Source organism: Equus quagga, chromosome 6 (genome assembly GCF_021613505.1).
Source record: "Equus quagga isolate Etosha38 chromosome 6, UCLA_HA_Equagga_1.0, whole genome shotgun sequence".
In the NCBI taxonomy this organism is placed as follows: Eukaryota; Metazoa; Chordata; class Mammalia; order Perissodactyla; family Equidae; genus Equus; species Equus quagga.
The window spans coordinates 36,023,594-36,042,811 of NC_060272.1; the positions used below are offsets into that span (position 1 = coordinate 36,023,594).

The window sequence follows — 19,218 nt, forward strand, 5'->3', positions numbered from 1 at the left end:
AAGCCCAGAGGGCGGGGCGACCCCCAGCTGCCGTTGCCCGCCCCGTGAGACTAGGGATTGCCGGAGATCTCGGAGAGGACTGGGGCTGGAGAGAGTTCCAGAGACCCAGCTTAGTAGCCTAGGGGGAAACCCTACAGGCTCACAGCAGCCTTAGGGAAAGCTTCTGCACAGCACCAGTAGAAGGCACCCAGCCGCCAGCCACAAGGCTGGAAGACCCCAGGGCAAAAGCAGCATAGCTAGGTGAACTAACCACAGACTGTAGAAGATGCCAATAGCTCTCCTGCGACCCATAGAGGACAAGTGAGATTTGGTGGGTGCCGACAGCAACGGAGCGACAAATATAAGTGATCCCACCCCTGGCCGCTGGAAAAGCCCATAACACCGTTGCAGACCCCAAGGAGAGAGCACATCTAGGTGGGCTGCAACAGTAGGCACCTGCAGCCTGAAGCCCCCCTGTGACGGCCCCCACGGCAGAGGAGGGAATCCAAAGGGCCACTGTGGCTACGAAGAGGGGCCCAGGCCCAGTTAGCAACTACGGACAGGGTTCCTGGTTGGTGAAGTATAAACAGATGCTCCCCCCACCACAGCAGGTGAAACAAGTGAAAGGAGCAACTAAACTCTATCTCCATGTGGAGGCACAAATCAACAACATCAAGCAATATGAAAAAATACATTAAATCTCCAGAACAGAAAGAAAGTAACAAATACACAGAAAACAATCCCAAAGAAAATGAGATATATAACCTAAATGATGATGACTTCAAAACAGCCATCATTAAGATTCTCAATGAGTTAAGAGAGAAGTCTGACCGACAACTCAACGAGTTCAGGAGCTATGTCACAAAAGAGTTTGATACGATAAAGAAGAACCAAACAGAAATATTGGAAATGAAGAACACAATAGAGGAGATTAAGAAAAATCTAGATGCTCTGAACAGTAGGGCCGATAATATGGAGGAAAGAATTAGCAATTTGGAAGATGGCAATATAGAATTGTTGCAGGCAGAGGAGGAGAGAGAAGCAAGACTTAAAAGAAATGAAGAAACTCTCCGAGAATTATCAGACACAATTAGGAGATGCAACGTAAGGATTATAGGTATACCAGAGGGAGAAGAGAAGGAGAAAGGGGCAGAAAACCTATTCAAAGAAATAATGGCTGAGAACTTCCCAAATCTGGTGAGGGAGATGGATCTTCAGGTGACAGAAGCCAATAGATCTCCAAACTTTATCAATGCAAGAAGACCAACTCCACGGCATATAGTAGTGAAGCTAGCAAAAGTCAACGACAAGGAGAAAATATTAAGGACAGCCAGGCAAAAGAAACTAACCTACAAAGGAACCCCCATCAGGCTATCAGCAGATTTCTCAGCAGAAACTTTACAGGCTAGAAGAGAGTGGAATGATATATTCAAAAATCTGAAGGACAAAAATCTACAGCCGAGAATTCTCTACCCAGCGAAAATATCCTTCAAATACGATGGAGAAATAAAAACTTTCCCAGATAAACAAAAATTAAGGGAGTTCATTGCCACAAAACCTCCTCTTCAGGAAATCCTCAGGAAAACCCTCATTCCTGAAAAATCCAAAAAAGGAAAGGGGCTACAAAACCAAGAGCAGAGGAGATAAGTAGAAGGACAACAACAGAGAGTAGCAGCTCTACATCAGAACAGATTAAACCATGGGACGAGAAACAAAGGAAACTGAAGAAAACCGGAAAACAAGACACAAAATGGGAGTGGTAGGCCCCCATGTCTCAATAATCACTCTAAATGTAAATGGATTGAACTCCCCAATCAAAAGACACAGAGTGGCAGGATGGATCAAAGAACAAGATCCAACAATATGCTGCCTCCAGGAAACACACCTCAGCCCCAAAGACAAACACAGACTCAGAGTGAAGGGATGGAGAACAATACTCCAAGCTAATAATGAACAAAAGAAAGCAGGTGTCGCTATACTAATATCAGACAAGGTAGATTTCAAAGCAAAACAGATAAAGAAAGATAAAGAGGGACAGTATATAATGATAAAAGGGACTCTCCACCAAGAAGACATAACACTTATAAATATATACGCACCCAACACAGGAGCACCAAAATTTGTAAAGCAACTCTTAATAGAACTAAAAGAAGACATCAACAACAATACAATAATAGTAGGGGACCTCAACACACCATTAACACCAATGGACAGAACATCCAGACAGAAAATCAACAAGGAAATAATAGAATTAAATGAAAAATTAGACCAGATGGACTTAATAGATATATATAGAACACTTCATCCAAAAACAGCAGGTTACACATTCTTCTCAAGTGCACATGGAACATTCTCAAGGATTGACCATATTTTGGGAACCAAAGCAAACATCAATAAATACAAGAGAGTTGAAATAATATCAAGCAACTTTTCTGATCATAACGCTATTAAACTAGAAATCAACTACAAGAAAAAAGCAGAGAAAGGTGCAAAAATGTGGAGACTAAACAACACACTTCTCAACAAACAATGGATCATTGAAGAAATTAAAGAAGAAATCAAATATTATCTGGAGACAAATGAAAATGAGAACACGACATACCAAATCATTTGGGATGCAGCAAAAGCAGTCCTAAGAGGGAAATTCATCGCAATACAGGCTCACCTCACTAAACAAGAAAAAGCTCACATAAGCAACCTCAAACGACACCTAACAGAACTAGAAAAAGAAGAACAAACAAAGCCCAGAGTCAGTAGAAGGAGGGAAATAATAAAAATAAGAGCAGAAATAAACGATATTGACACAAAAAAAACAATAGAAAGGATCAATGAAACAAAGAGTTGGTTCTTCGAAAGAATTAACAAAATTGACAAACCCCTAGCCAGACTCACCAAGAAAAGAAGAGAGAAATCGCAAATTAATAAAATCAGGAATGACAGAGGAGAAATCACAACAGATACCAATGAAATACAAGAGATCATAAGAGAATACTATGAAAAACTATATGCCAACAAATTGAACAACCTGGAAGAAATGGACAAATTCCTAGACTTCTACAATCTCCCCAAACTGAATCAGGAAGAAATGGAGAATCTGAATAGACCAATCACAAGTAAGGAAATAGAAACGGTAATCAAAAACCTCCCCAAAAACAAGAGTCCAGGACCAGACGGCTTCTCTGGAGAATTCTACCAAACATTCAAAGAAGACTTAATACCTATTCTCCTCAAACTGTTCCAGAAAATTGAGAAAGACGGAGAACTCCCTAACACATTCTATGAAGCCAACATCACTCTGATCCCCAAACCTGACAAGGACAACACAAAGAAGGAGAACTACAGGCCAATATCACTGATGAACATAGATGCAAAAATCCTCAACAAAATTTTGGCAAACCGATTACAGCAATACATCAAAAAGATTATACACCATGATCAAGTGGGATTTATACCAGGGACACAGGGATGGTTCAACATCCACAAGTCAATCAACGTGATACACTACATCAACAAAATGAAAAACAAAAACCACATGATCATCTCAATAGATGCAGAGAAAGCATTCGACAAGATCCAACACCCATTTATGATAAAAACCCTCAGTAAAATGGGTATAGAAGGAAAGTACCTCAACATAATAAAGGCCATATATGATAGACCCACAGCCAACATCATACTCAATGGACAAAAGCTGAAAGCCATCCCTCTGAGGACAGGAACAAGACAAGGGTGCCCACTTTCACCACTCCTATTCAACATAGTACTGGAGGTGCTGGCCAGAGCAATTCGGCAGGAAAAAGAAATAAAAGGAATCCAAATAGGTAACGAAGAAGTAAAACTCTCGTTGTTTGCAGACGACATGATCTTATACATAGAAAACCCCAAAGAATCCACAGAAAAACTATTAGAAATAATCAACAACTACAGCAAAGTAGCAGGGTATAAAATTAACGTGCATAAATCAGTAGCATTTCTATACACTAACAATAAACTAACAGAAAAAGAACTCAAGAACTCTATCCCATTCACAATCGCAACGAAAAGAATAAAATACCTTGGGATAAACTTAACCAAGGAAGTGAAGGATCTATACAATGAAAACTACAAGACTTTCTTGAAAGAAATAGGCGATGACATAAAGAGATGGAAAAACATTCCTTGCACATGGATTGGAAGAATAAACATAGTTAAAATGTCCATACTACCTAAAGCAATATACAGATTCAATGCTATCCCAGTCAGAATCCCAAGAACATTCTTCACAGAAATTGAACAAACAATCCTAAAATTCATATGGGGGAACAAAAGACCGCGAATTGCTAAAGCAATCCTGAGCAAGGAAAACAAAGCCGGCGGAATCACAATCCCCGATTTCAAAACATACTACAAAGCTACAGTGATCAAAACAGCATGGTACTGGTACAAAAACAGGTCCACAGATCAATGGAACAGAATTGAAAGCCCAGAGATAAAACCACACATCTATGGACAGCTAATCTTCGACAAAGGAGCAGAGGGCCTACAATGGAGAAAAGAAAGTCTCTTCAACAAATGGTGCTGGGAAAACTGGACAGCCACATGCAAAAGATTGAAAATTGACCATTCTTTTTCACCACACACCAAAATAAACTCAAAATGGATCAAAGACCTAAAGATTAGGCCTGAGACAATAAGTCTTTTGGAAGAGAATATAGGCAGTACACTCTTTGACATCAGTTTCAAAAGAATCTTTTTGGACACTGTAACTCCTCAGTTGAGGGAAACAATAGAAAGAATAAACAAATGGGACTTCATCAGACTAAAGAGCTTCTTCAAGGCAAGGGAAAACAGGATTGAAACAAAAAAACAGCTCACTAATTGGGAAAAAATATTTACAAGCCACTTATCCGACAAAGGGTTAATCTCCATAATATACAAAGAACTCACACTGCTTAACAACAAAAAAACAAACAACCCGATCAAAAAATGGGCAGAGGACATGAACAGACATTTCTCAAAAGAAGATATGAATATGGCCAATAGACACATGAAAAGATGTTCATCATCACTAATCATCAGGGAAATGCAAATCAAAACTACACTAAGATATCACCTTACCCCCGTTAGATTGGCATAAACATCCAAAACCAAGAACGACAAATGTTGGAGAGGTTGTGGAGAAAGAGGAACCCTCATACACTGTTGGTGGGAATGCAAACTGGTACAGCCACTATGGAAAACAGTATGGAGAGTTCTCAAAAAGTTAAAAATAGAAATACCCTATGACCCAGCCATCCCATTACTGGGTATCTATCCTAAGAACCTGATATCAGATATCTCAAGAGTCCGTTGCACCCCTATGTTCATCGCAGCATTATTTACAATAGCCAAGACGTGGAACCAGCCTACATGCCCAGAAACTGATGATTGGATAAAGAAGTTGTGGTATATATACACAATGGAATACTACTCAGCCATAAAAAAAGACGAAATTGGCCCATTCACAACAACGTGGATGGACCTCGAGGGCATTATGTTAAGCGAAATAAGTCAGTCAGAGAAAGACGAACTCTATATGACTCCACTCATAGGTGGAAATTAGTATATTGAGAAGGAGATCTGATCGGTGGTTACCAGGGAAAAGGGGGGGTGGGGGGAGGGTACGGAGGGGGAAGTGGTGTACCCACAACATGACTAACAAAAATGTACAACTGAAATCTCACAAGGTTGTAATCTATCATAACATTAATAATAAAAAAAAAAAATTTCCTTTTCCTATTGTCTGTTTCTAGTACATTTTTGTGCAATTACTTTATAGCCTGTTAAATTTACTTATCAGTGTTAGTGGTTGTTTTATAATCTGAAAATAGTCTTAGTCTTTCTTTCTGATCTTTATATATCTTTTTTCTTTCTTGCCGTATTATTCTGGCTAGGAGCTCAAATACAATGTTTACTATAAGTTATGAAAATAGAAATCCTTGTCTTGTTCTCTCTCTTACAGAGAAAGCATTTAATACTTCATCATTGGGTATGATATTAGCTATAGGTTTTTTGTGGATATCTTTTATCAAATTGAGGAAGTTTCCTTCTACTCCTAATTTGTTTAGACAAAGGGACGTATGCAAAGTTATGGAGATAAGAGTATGGAACTTTCAAAATAATATGATATGACAGGGAATGGCAAAGTATGAAAAGTAGAAAGATAAGAGTCTAATAAAAAGTCAGGCTAAGGAATTTGCCTTTTGTCAAATTTACGACGTCTTACAAATTTACGATGTCTTAAGAAGATGATAGAGAGGCATTAAAGCAGGTATATGGTATGATCAAATCTGTATTTTATAAAGATTACTCTGACTCCAGTGAAGAAACTGAAAATAATCTGGAAACTATTGCAGTTATCAGACACTGACCTTGGAAATGGAAAAAAGACAATGATAGGAATGAAATAGAAGTTTTTCTTAAATTGGCCTATAAATATAATATAGTCCTTACAAGAAAATGTACCTCAAATAGATTCAACTTCAACTGAAGTTTAAACTCACTTTTATAAGAATGCTATTGATATTTCAGACTTTTGAACAAAAATAATGTACTGTAGCAAACACCTCAGTCAGTGGTGAAATGTTGATTTAAAACACTTCCTTAAAGTCAGGGACAACATAGGGAGATAGCATAATAAGAGGGGAAAAAAGGAGTAGAAATTAAAGGTCAAAGATTATATAGTACAGTCAATGAATTTCTATCTGTCCTTTAAGATTGACTCAAGTGTCACCTCCCCTCTTGGGTATTTCTCACCTCCAAGGCAGAATTAACTCATCTCTTTTGCACTGCCACAGAGAACTGCCTATCTCTTACTAACAGCACTTATCTCACTACTTTATCTGTTAATATGTTTGTCTCTCCCAGTTGACTAGACTAGGAACCCCTGTAAGCAAGAATTATTGCATGAACTACATATCCCCAGATCCTGGCATATGTAAACACTTAAGAATTGTTGAAGGAGTGAACTAAATAAGTGAAAAGATAAAATCTATCATAGTTAACCTATTTTTTTCTGATCTCAACTACTGGAATTAAGATTTAATAATTATTAAAATATCAAATATTTTTAAAAATAGGTCATCAATCACATTTTAAAGAAATATACCAAAGCAGTTTTAGAAACGAGACCAGGTTCATTCTCCTGCCAGAAAAAAGAGCTGTGTATGTGGGGTGGTGGGAGACTTACTTTCTGCTGTTTGCATTATTATTTCATCGAGCTCTTTTTCCAATTTCTCATAAATGTCTAGTCTTGCTTGATGTTCAGAGTTCTGTGCTTGAAGTTCAGTAATGCGTTTTTCAGAAGAGGCTTGGAGACTATAAAATTCTTTAGTTAAAACCTAATAGTGGAAGAAAAAAATTGCAAAGGCAGAATTAAATAGGTTAACGGTTAGCCAAAATGTGATACAAGATATTTTTAGCTTTTTCTCTTATTTTTTAATGATTTAAATATGAAGAGAAAGTAGCTCAATTGAGATGACTGAGGGAGTAAAATATATTTATTTCTAAGGTAAATCATTCAGTTGTTTTAAACTGAAAATTACAAAGCATTTTATTGCATAAACTGAATAAAAAACAAACTTAAAATTTAAAATAGTTATGAGTAAGACTAGCATTTGCTTGTTAGAATTCAAAAAACGTAATAATGCCACAGAGGCCATTTCTCGGGCAATCATGGTTATTTAAGAGAGCCTGACAAAGCTGTGGGTAAAAACGATATACTCATAACGAGCCCTTCAGCTTTCCATCGGAGCTTATTTCATTTACTCTTACCTGAAAAATTCAAAGCAGCAAATCAAAATGCAATGTGAAGTGCTACTTGGGGCAGTATCAGAAAATGCCTTTGTATAGAAAAAAGGATTAAAAAATACATAAAAAGGAGATACAAAAGGCATTGAAATTGAAGTTATTGTGGGTAAGAACAAAAATCTTGTCTTCTTCAAGGTAACTCATTGAAGGAATCACTTTGATGATAACGAATTCACTAAAAAAGGAGACATTTCTAGTGACAAAGAAATGTTTTAATGCTTAAATTAGATTCCAATTGTCTAGAAAGTTTACTTAATAGTACAGACTAAATTCTGGAGTGGTATTACACCTGCTTCCTAACACAGCATAAGTATTGTAGTATTTTCTGAGAAGCAATAAAATATTATAGTTAAGAATATGGTTTGGAGCCAGAAAGTATTTGGACTTCAGTCCTGGCTTTAACGTTTATTAGTTGTGATCTAAGGCAATTGCTTATCCTCTAGGCCTACCCCAAAATATTGTTGGTAGGATTAAATGAGATGATAAATTCACAATTCACAGTACTTCGCAGAGTGCCTAGAACATCGTAAGTGTTGAAAAATACTATTACTACTGTAAGAAATACAATTATGAGAACTTTGTATTAAATAGCTCATAGAAATAGAGATCCACTGATTTAATTATCCTGCATTCTCCATAACTAGACAATTTTGAAGACATCTTATTTTCTCTAATGACATAAAGTTCACCTCAACAAAAGCATGTGATTGTGTGCTTTCTGTGATGTGGAAAAAGGAGGAGATGCAGAAGAGCTATTTACAGTTTTTAACAAATAGAAATTAGAATTTAATTTTCCGTAATCTATTCCATCTCATTTCCTTCAATTATTTCCATCAAAACTTCCCCCCAAAGTAAACTAAACATTATCCTCCACCCTCCAAATACATTCCTTTGGAGGGTGGAGAAATAATAACATGGGAATAATATTTGTAAGATGATTTCTAGTGTCCCTGATTGGGTCAGAAAAAGAAAATTCATGTTTTAGCATTATTTCTTCTTTATTCTTGCTGACTGGGAATGTGTTTTCTAGAGACATTAATTCATTATAACAAAATCACTGCTCAGTGAAACAATCTGGGGCTTTCATAAAGTTCATTATATTGGGATGTAATTTATTAAGAATCTGGTGGCTGACGACACTAATTAATTCTACTGTCAAAAGAGAAGATCAGTAAGAATAGTGTTAAATGACTACTCCCATAGCACAGGTAATACTGTTCATTTGTACCCCACTTCCCCCAACAAAAACACTACACAAAAACTACAGAAATGGATATCTAAAGACATAAAGAATCAAAATGTGAAAGATGGGACATTTCATAAAATATTTTAGGAAGAGATTTAAAAGCAGCATTAAATTGAGAGATACAATTTAAAATTCTCTCTTCATAACAAAGGGGAGTGATCCCCAGAAACTTCCGGTTTGGGGTATCTTCCAACGCCTCTGTACCCCATGGTGAAAAATTCCCTTTTACTATGGATTTCTCTGAGTGGCTGCTATGAATAAATTTATTACTGTTGCTGAAAAGTCAAAGAAGAATTTGATTATTGGAAGTATAGAAGGCTATTATATTAAAGTTTCTTTAGGAAAACCCAATATATGCACATTTGAGTTTAAACATGAATGCATAAAATAGGTCGATTGCTTTTAGGAATCCATTAAATATCGAGTTCTCACAGTGGATATTTCCTTCCCTTAAATAACAGAATAACAATAAAAATTATCTAAAATTATATATAAAATATATCATTACACATAAAATGAATGACAATACAAAATTATAGGTCAACAATTGCTTTAAAAAGAGACAAAAATATAGAGCCAGCGTTTTGGGAGCCTTTGCCAATTGATAATTAAGAAAAAATAAAATAAACTGTCCCCAAGTTATAAATCAATGAGAATATTGGGTAAAAGCCACAGAAAAGTATATAATTATAAAAATCTTTACTCACAAAAATTCTTTTTTTTTTTTTTGGAGGAAGATTAGCTCTGAGCTAACTCCTGCCAATCCTCCTCTTTTTGCTGACGAAGACTGGCCCTGAGCTAACATCTGTGCCCATCTTCCTCTACTTTATATGTGGGATGCCTATCACAGCATGGCATGCCAAGTGGTGCCATGTCTGCACCCAGGATCGGAACCAGCGAACCCTGGGCCGCCGAAGCGGAATGTGTGAATTTAACCGCTGTGCCACTGGGCTGGCCCCCAAAAATTATTTCTAAATTCACTATAAATAAGAATTGTCTTACCATCTTCTAATATTTCAGAAAAATGGATTCAAACAATGGTACTATATTAGCATTCATCAAACCATCCTTTCACTCATTAAATATTTATTGAGCCTCCACCTTGAGCAAGGCACTATGTTAGGTATTGGTGACACAATGATAAATGAATAGTCCCTGTCCTCTCAAGGCTCCCAGTTTAACAGAGGAAAAAATGTAAAGACATTCCCCTAAAGTCTCAGTTTTATCAACCAGAGCTTTTAGAATCATAATATTTTTCGCAAAGGTTTTTGTTTATATAAGACCTTTACACAAAAGAACACAATAATTACTAGTCATCTGCATCGACAGACCAAAGTGGGTAGTTCTATGGGAGAGTGGTTTTCATAATACACGTTGCGATCTTTAGGAGGTCATGAAATCAATTTGGATTGCAACCAGCTAAAAATAATAAAATAGAACCGTCTAGAAAACATAAGCACTGTATGTCGTAAAGTATGGTTTAGTGAAATGTTTGTTTCAGAAGTGCAGAGAGAGAGAGGAAGTGCTTCTCTTTCTTTCTATATATAAGCCCCAGCCCCGGCCCCACTCCAAGACACACCGTTAAGCAAAATCATCCAATGTGAAAAGGAAAAGGAAAGGCATTTTGCTAGGAATTATGAAATTTAAACCATGAAAAACATAACTTGCAAATGATAAATTCCAAATCAGAGCTAAGCTAATATGGTCTGATGGGAAATATAGGGAGAATCTGCCATAGGAGCCTACGACTGCAGCAGTCTCCTGAAGGTGTGTGAAAAAGTTTTAAGTACTCAAAAGATTTTAGAAGTAGACACCATCTACAACTTTTGCTTCTATTTCCTTAAATATGTATGTATTTAACATCTTTTTTTATGTTTTTCCCTAAGGCTTCATTTTCTGTGAGACCCTTTATCTTGCTAATCTTAGTTTTACTTATCAGGTACTTTTCAGAAACGTAATCTCTGAGAGATTACTGCAATGAATACTTATATCATTAGCTAATTAAGCATGCAAATGACATTACTGCATCTTTCATTCAATTTTTAATAAGCATTCCCTCAAAATCTGATATGTTCAAGAAAATTATTCCATGTAATCATACAATGCATGAATAAAGATAAACATATAATTTATAAGATACTAATTGAAAATTGTTTAATTCTCTACTGTTGGACAGTTACTTCCAATTTTCACCACAATAAATTAATGCTGTGATGTACACCATTAATGTAAACCTTTATAAGCTTCTCTTATTATTTCTTTATGTACAATTCTGTTAACTAAAACGACAGGATTAACTTTTAAGGACTTTAACAAAGATTACCATATTGTCCTCCAGAAAGGACATTCCATTGTCTAACTGCAGGAGATTTCATATTTAAGGGTACTCTGGCCAGCACTTTAAAAACAACAAATAGATTTATATAAAGGTGAAAAAAGCTTAAATTTATATTTCTTTAATTTTTAAGGAGAATACATATTTTCATCTATATCTTAGCAATCTGCATTTCTTTTCTTAGAAATGGTCTGTTCCTTCTTTCCACCTATTTATCTAGAATAAAAGAATCTATGTTCTCCTGGTAAGAGATCTTTTAAAATTAAGGACATAGGCCCTTTCTCATATATAACACATATATAACGCTTGAGGAAGATTGTCCCTAAGCTAACATCTGTGCCAATTTTCTCCTATTTTGTATGTGGGATGCCACTAAAGCATGGCTTGATAAGCGGTGCGTAGGTTTGTGCCCAGGATCCAAACCTGCGAATCCCGGGTTGCCAAAGCACAGCATGCGAACTTAACCACTATACCACTGGGCCAGCACCGAATTCACTCTTTTTTAAAACATACAGAAGGTGTTAAAGGTTTTACTTTTTACTTTTCCTACATTACTTTCCCCCCTACTTTAATCAATAGATTAACAGATTAATCCCCAAACTGATGTAATATAAAATTTCATCAGTTTTTACTTCTAATAGTTTTATGCTTCTGTATTTACATTTAGCTTAGGATCTGAGTTTTATTTTGGTACATGGTGTGAAGTCTAAATCCAACTATTTTCTCTAAATTCTCAAGTGATTATCACAGCTCCATTTATTGTCCAATTCATCTTTCCCCACTGAGTTGAAATATAACCTTTACCATGAATAAATTCTTGAATTTATGTGAACGTCTTTTTGAGCTTTATACCATTTGTAGACTTCTTTTCTCTGTTTTAATTATTCTTGCCTCAGAATGCATTTTAAAATATGAAATATATTTCCTTTCATTATTTCTTTTTAAATATCTTCTCTAAAAATATCAAGTATTCTTTTTTTCTTTTGGTTGTACTATAGAATTGTTTTTTCAGTTAAAAAAATGCTAGCATTTGATTAGAAATGAATATATAATATCACTTGATGAAAACTATATAATACTGAATACACAGAAAGATGGTTAAATTCTAGCCTTTTCTTGATACAGGCTCTGTACTGTTCTTATTGAAAATATTTCAAGTGTTTATATATTTTTGATTGCTATTGCTAATAAGATCTTTTTCCATTTTTTGGTTTTCTAATAATTCCAGTCCTTTTTGGTACACTTCTTTCTGAAATATGTATTTCTTTTTTGTGTGTGTGTATTGCAGGACAGTGCCAGGTCCCATAGGAGAAAAAAAGCTCAATATGATATAGACCTTGTACTTACGGACCTTATAGGCTATGCTAATTTTAAAAGAAAAGCTTGTACATGTACCTCCAATTTTTTCTGATATTTCTCACATTCCATTTGACAGTGTGTGAGATTTCTTGCAGTTTCCTCTTGTATAAGTTGAACACGTTCACTTTCAAACGATTTTAATTTACTTTGATGGAGAAATTCTGTTACTTTGCTTTCTGCACTAAGTTGTAGTTCCCTGTACCTGAAAGAAGCAGAATGGTTACGAGACTATAGAAATCTCGATGATTTATATAAACATAAGCATTACTTTACTTTTTCCATATCCTATTATTATGCAGTTAATAACATATTTATTCAGCAAAGCTTCTGTAAATAATTTAGATAGGGGTATGTAAGGAAATGTGCTAAGTCCACAGAACAAATTATACCATTTAAACTTCCTCTACTGTTCTCTTACTTTCATTCCGTCCATCCAGAAATAATTAGTCTGTCTATTATTATTATTTTGAAGACATTTAAAACAAAAAATGGTAAGAGCAAGTTTCAGCTATATTGCTTAAAATGATTTAATTTCTATAAATTTCATAGACCTTCTTAAATCTACAGCATTGTTTCCAAGCTTGCTATTTCATTCTAAGTCTAAATAATGTCAGATGGAGAAGAATGGCATGAAATATGCACATTAAACTGCAAATTCTTGATATACTTATAAAATAAATTTTAAAGTTAGTAAATGCATATATTTGGATATTATAAGAAAACATAATGTGCAAATTTCAAAGATAAATATATAACAAGCAGTCTATTACAACACAGGTAAGGAATATTCTCTTCATTAGATAGGTATAACTAGTAATAAAAACATTTCCACTTAACATAGAAAGCACTACATGCTATAAATTTGAAAATGCTTCAGGTTGATGATGTTCTAACAGAAAGCAAAACACAGACATGCTATACCTTTTCATGGAGCTATTACGGACCCAGTATAAGGCTAGATATGTTACTAAAATTCATTTATTCAAATATTTATTGAGCTAGTCACTATGTTAGGTAAATGTGAATACAATGGTAGACAAAATATGGTTTTTCCCCCCTTAAAGAACTTAGTTTTCTGGGGAAGATAGGCAAATAAACATGAAAATTCAACAGAAGATGCTGAGTGCTTCAATAGGGTAATCCCTAGGTTCACTGGGAACATACAGGAAGGAGACTTTACTCACTTTGTATAGGGGTGTGTGTGTGGGGGTGTGTGTGTGTGTGTGTGTGTGGCAGGAGGAAGTTTGGGGTGAGAAGTGTTGTAGGGGTTAGAAACAAGAGTATGTGTAGGGCAGAGAAGCAGAAAGCACAGACTTTTTGTTCGTGGTATCTCTAATCCTTACAACAACCCTATTAGGTATTTTGCAGATGAGGAACCTGAGCTCAGAAATGTCAAATAATTTCTTTTTTTTTTTTGAGGAAGATTAGCCCTGAGCTAATATCCACCATCAATCCTCCTTGTTTTTTTTTTGCTGAGGAAGACTGGCCCTGAGCTAACATCCAAGCCCATCTTCTTCTACTTTTTATGTGCAATGCCTGACCACGGCATGGTTTGACAAGCAGTGCACAGGTCCATGCCTGGCATCCAAACTGGCAAACCCTGCGCGGCTGAAGCAGAGCATGTGAACTTAACCACTATGCCACTGGGCCAGTCTCCTCAAATAATTTCTTAACAGGAAGAGCTGCTAGTAAATTTCAGCTATATTTGACTCTATAGCAATGATCTTTCCACTAGTACATGATATTCTGACACTGAGGTCAGGAAAACTTTCGAATGTTTTTTAAAGGTCATTTCACTCTTGCAAGTGACAATAATAATAATGTTCAAAGTATAAGCAGAGAAGACGGGCATTAGCTATTTGCTATAGGCTACCTCACTCTTGGCACTCTTATCTTTGGGGAAAGCATCTCACGTTCAAATTGGTGGAAGTTCCATTCAGTGCATATTGGTACACATTCCTTAATATATAGCAAGGCTTTAAGGTGAATGTCAGCTTCTGTGTTTAGCTTTTTGGAAAGTTCTAGCATTAAGTATATATATATAAAACTTATTACAATTTGATTTTAAAAATGCCTTTTTATACGGACAGGCAAACGGTGATAATTTTTTTATTGAGACATAATATACATACCATAAAGTTCACTCTTTTAAAGTGTACATTTCACTTTTTATAGTTCTTAGTATATTCACAAAATTGTACATCACCACTATCTGATTACAAATTCCATGTCCATTTAGCAGCCACCCCACATTTCCCTCTCCCCCCAGGCCCTCAAAACTACTAATCTACTTTCTGTCTCTATGGATTTGCTTACTCTGGACATTTCACATAAATGGAATCATATAACACATGGTCTTCTGATGTTTTCACAGTTCATCCATGTTGTAGCATGAATTTATGGCTGAATAATATTCCATTGTATGGATATACCACATTTTGTTTATCCATTCATTAGCTGATGGACATTTGGGTTGTTTCCACTTCTTGGCTACTATGAAGAATGCTGCTATGAATATCTGCATACAAGTTTTTGTGTAAACATGTTTCATTTCTCTTGGTTATATACCTAGGAAAAGAACTAGGTCAAATGTTCACTCGAGTTTTAACTTTTTGAGGAACTGCCAAACTGCTTTCCAATGTGGTTGCTCTACTTTACATTCTCACCAGTAATTATGAGGGTAGCAATTTCTCCACATCCTTATCAAAATTTATCATTGTCTCTTTTTGATCCTTGTGAGTGTGAGGTAGTAAAAAATTATTTTACTCAAAAATTCATTAATTCACTATTTTATTGACATGAAAATGTCCCTGTACTCCCTGGGGTAAATTGTTTTATAAATATAAATGTATAAAACGTGTGAAATCCATACCTATTTTGTATGCTAAACTATGGGACACACTAGATCATATTACTGAAATAAATTCTGGATAAGTCATTTAAAAAGTGATATTGATCTTTAAAATAACTTATTTTGAAAAGATTAAACTGTAAAGTTTGCCTTTTTATGGATTCAGGACATCGTGAGTAACTCTGAGATCAACGCCAACTCCAAATAGGAAATTAATGACTTAAGCTTTTAGATCCCACCTGCACTTTTCATTCATTATATGGCACTTGAAAGTTACTTTCAGCACTATTATTCTTCCTCTAAATTGAAAAGCTAAATAACAATAGGTATCTCCTAGAAAACTGAGAATACTAAGTGTAATAAATTGCTATTTCTATAAATCAAGTGATAATTCTAAAGGACTAATCTATCCTCATGTTGTTTATACAGTGAAAGAATCTGCCTCAAACCATTATGCTTTTGTTATAATTACTATTATTTTAATTTGCTAAATTGAACTGTGAAAATGCTGAAGAAACATTACAGCTGCAAAGCCATTGCAGCAGTGAGGAATGGGGACGACAAGAGCATAGCGTGACAGTTTCAGGTAACTCACTCTTAACTTGTTTTGCTAATATAACCTGTCACATTTTACTTCACTGACTCAGACTTCTCATCTCATCCCGTTAATGTGAACATCTGATTTGAACTAAGTCAATATTATTCACATGTTAACAACTTTAGGTTTGACATTCTGATTCATCATAGTAACTTTAAGAGGTCAAGTTAAAGTATAATCAGGATCTCCAACTGTCCTCACAGCCATGTCATCAAGGCCCCAAATGTGGCTAGCTTACTCTTTATGCTACATTTGTAACCAGGATTTTAGTCTTCATAAGATTCACCCATAGACCACATACCACTTGAACAACAGTAATACAAAGTCCTAGAATAAACTGTTTGCTCTTAAGGAATATTCACCACCAACAGATTTTGGAGCTGGATGTACAAAGAAAAGACACGTTAAAAAGTACAAATCAGTTATTAGATAGGGAGCTACAAAGACGCTAACTCATAAGAAATGCTCTCAGGCTAAGGTGACAAACTTCAAATAGCATGGAATGTTCTGCAATGCTTAGAAATAATGGCAAAAGAGACATCAACGTGGCACTCTATTCTCAGAAACGGGAGAACGCATTTGAACAAAGGCAATAGATAAAACACTAAATAACAACAGGTTTTCATGACACTATTTACATCAGCAGTCTTTACATATATTCTACAGTGAAAGTTTTGCTCATTATACTCTGATATATTAAGTCAAGCAATGTATATGGTTTATTCTCAACGTTGTCAACAAGGTTACCATTGAGTAAGGTGAAAGATGTATATAATTATGAGCCTTTTATTTAATCTTAGCTTTTTATCCCAATGTGAAACAACAACTGATCTTTGAATTTTGCCCACAAATTGTTCCTGGCTTCCCCAATATTAAAACTGGATTAATTAGTCTGAACCCAGTGATCTAATCTCATTTGGTAGAGAGGCCTTCTATGGCAAAATACTCAAAAAATATTGTTTTCAGTGATGAGGTTCCTGTAATCACCAGGACCAGGAAGTGGTCCTTCTATTAAGAAATTTTAAGACTTGGTTCAATTTGGAAGTAAGGCAGAGCCGCAGTTGAGGCAAGGCATTTTAAGTCTGTGTGCAGGAGGACAATTGTGTGTAGACAGAGAGGACAGGAAGTAAAACCTGCACAAGGAAGATGGGCAAAAGAAGCTAAGCAAAGCAGCAGGATTTCCAGTACTGGTAAGGGTTCAGGGAAAGATTTTTAGTGGTCAGGCATTAGGTAGATAAACTGGGCGGAACGTATTGAAAGGTACTCTGAGGGTCAATACAGAGAAAAACACTGTGGTTTAGAAGAATGCACGGGAGCAGATAGTCATGGCTGGACCACTAAATCCTTCCTCTGAGGAGGAGAATTTAATTCTAAATTCTACAAGCAAATGGAGTGGAAGCTGCCAATAAACTTCCTACATGTAAAACGGGTGCTTTGAAACAGAGATAGGCTTGAGTCTCCAGATAGGAAGCCTTAAGTGGACTCTGCTGTGGAAATTGGAGTCGACAAGGGCAGAAGCTGACATCTCTAATCAACTGAGAATCAGCCTTGCTTACATAGGTGGGATACCAATCCCATTTTACTTTGGCGTTTCAGACTCCTCTTTCTCCTGTTCTTTTAATAAGGTCTCGGAGTTGATGTCCAATTCCCTTTCAATTATTCATTTTGGTTGAGCTAATAACTAATCCTTACCTTAACTATTCTTCATGCCTATTTCTAATCCCAAGGGAATAAAACTCTTCCATTCTTTTCACAGAGAATTTTGTTTGTTTTTCCAGACCTGTACCACATGTTCAAAATGCCTCTGGATGAGTCACTGAATGATAGTTAACCAATCCCTAAAATTCACTTACTCCAATTAAGAATTGAGAAAAAAACCTGTTCATTCGCGTTTTCTACTTCTGTGGCTGAGTTTAATCACTTTAGGTTAAAAATACTAAATTAAACCACTGAGCTTTCAATTCTCTCTGAAGTTTTTTTTTTCTTGCTTTCAGAAGTATATATCTATCTGTATACCTATAGATCTATAGCTAATATATTAACTAGTATTCCACCAACTATATATTTAAAATATAAGAAGTATAGGATACCACAAGACACAACATTTTGTATTTCTTCTTTAAAACCGCTATTTTATATAGGGCTGACTTTCCATTAACCAGAATATTTCATTCCTCAACATCTAATTCATTTAAAAATATTTATTGTGCACCTAAGAGTTCTAGGCACTATTAGATACCAGTGGACCATAAATAGCATCAATACTCTTTAATGGTGGGAGACAGACACACAAATGTAAGGTGATAATGTTAATAAGTTCAAATAAATAAATAAATAAACAAACAAAGCAGAGCGAGGGAATAGAGAATGACAGAGATATTAGTGGAAGTACTATTTTAAAGAGGTTGGGCAGGGAGAGTATTTCTTTGTTAAGGTGATATTTGAGCAAAGACATGTATACCAGGGTTCACTAAAACCCGTATTTGATTTTATTTTTTTGGCAAAATATACATTTATTCAGTTTAAAACCTGTATTTTAGAACTCAACTAATTGGTTAATCAGAAAATATTTACTGGTCATGTATCATATTCAAGATTTATATAATATAGACTTTTTCAGTTTAAAGAACAGATACAACATCAAACATATGAAGGCAACAGAAATCCTTTACACTGATTTGAAACTTGGTATCTTAAACCAGTAGTTAAAATTATGTACCAAAACTACACTAATGGATTTACTAGAGAGTCTAATCTATATGAATTGCAACTAAAAGAAAGAGAACGTTTAACAAGTGCACTGGTGATATCAGGATGAGTGATACTATTTCACGGGACTGGAAACAGATACTTATTTGGACAAACAATTCTGTAATTGTTTTAAAATAATTTGAATTCATTTTTATTCTGAGGTAATTAATAAACCACATAAGAAATGTCCTTTTAGCATTTACGGTCGAAGTGTTTTTTGTTTTTTCTTGAGGAAGACTAGCCCTGAGCTAACATCTGCCATCAATCCTTCT

General features: G+C 35.4%; 1 protein-coding gene across 1 annotated transcript in view; it reads right to left on the bottom strand.

Annotated features, from left to right (window-relative positions):
• Positions 1 to 19,218, bottom strand: part of PIBF1 (progesterone immunomodulatory binding factor 1) — a 178,202-nt gene that overhangs the window by 76,118 nt on the left and 82,866 nt on the right. Inside the window, exons 11-12 of the mRNA XM_046664027.1 lie at positions 12,783 to 12,948; positions 7,187 to 7,337 (exon numbers count right to left, since the gene is read on the bottom strand). Coding sequence (XP_046519983.1) covers positions 7,187 to 7,337; positions 12,783 to 12,948 — 317 coding nt within the window. The remainder of the gene's footprint in view (positions 1 to 7,186; positions 7,338 to 12,782; positions 12,949 to 19,218) is intronic.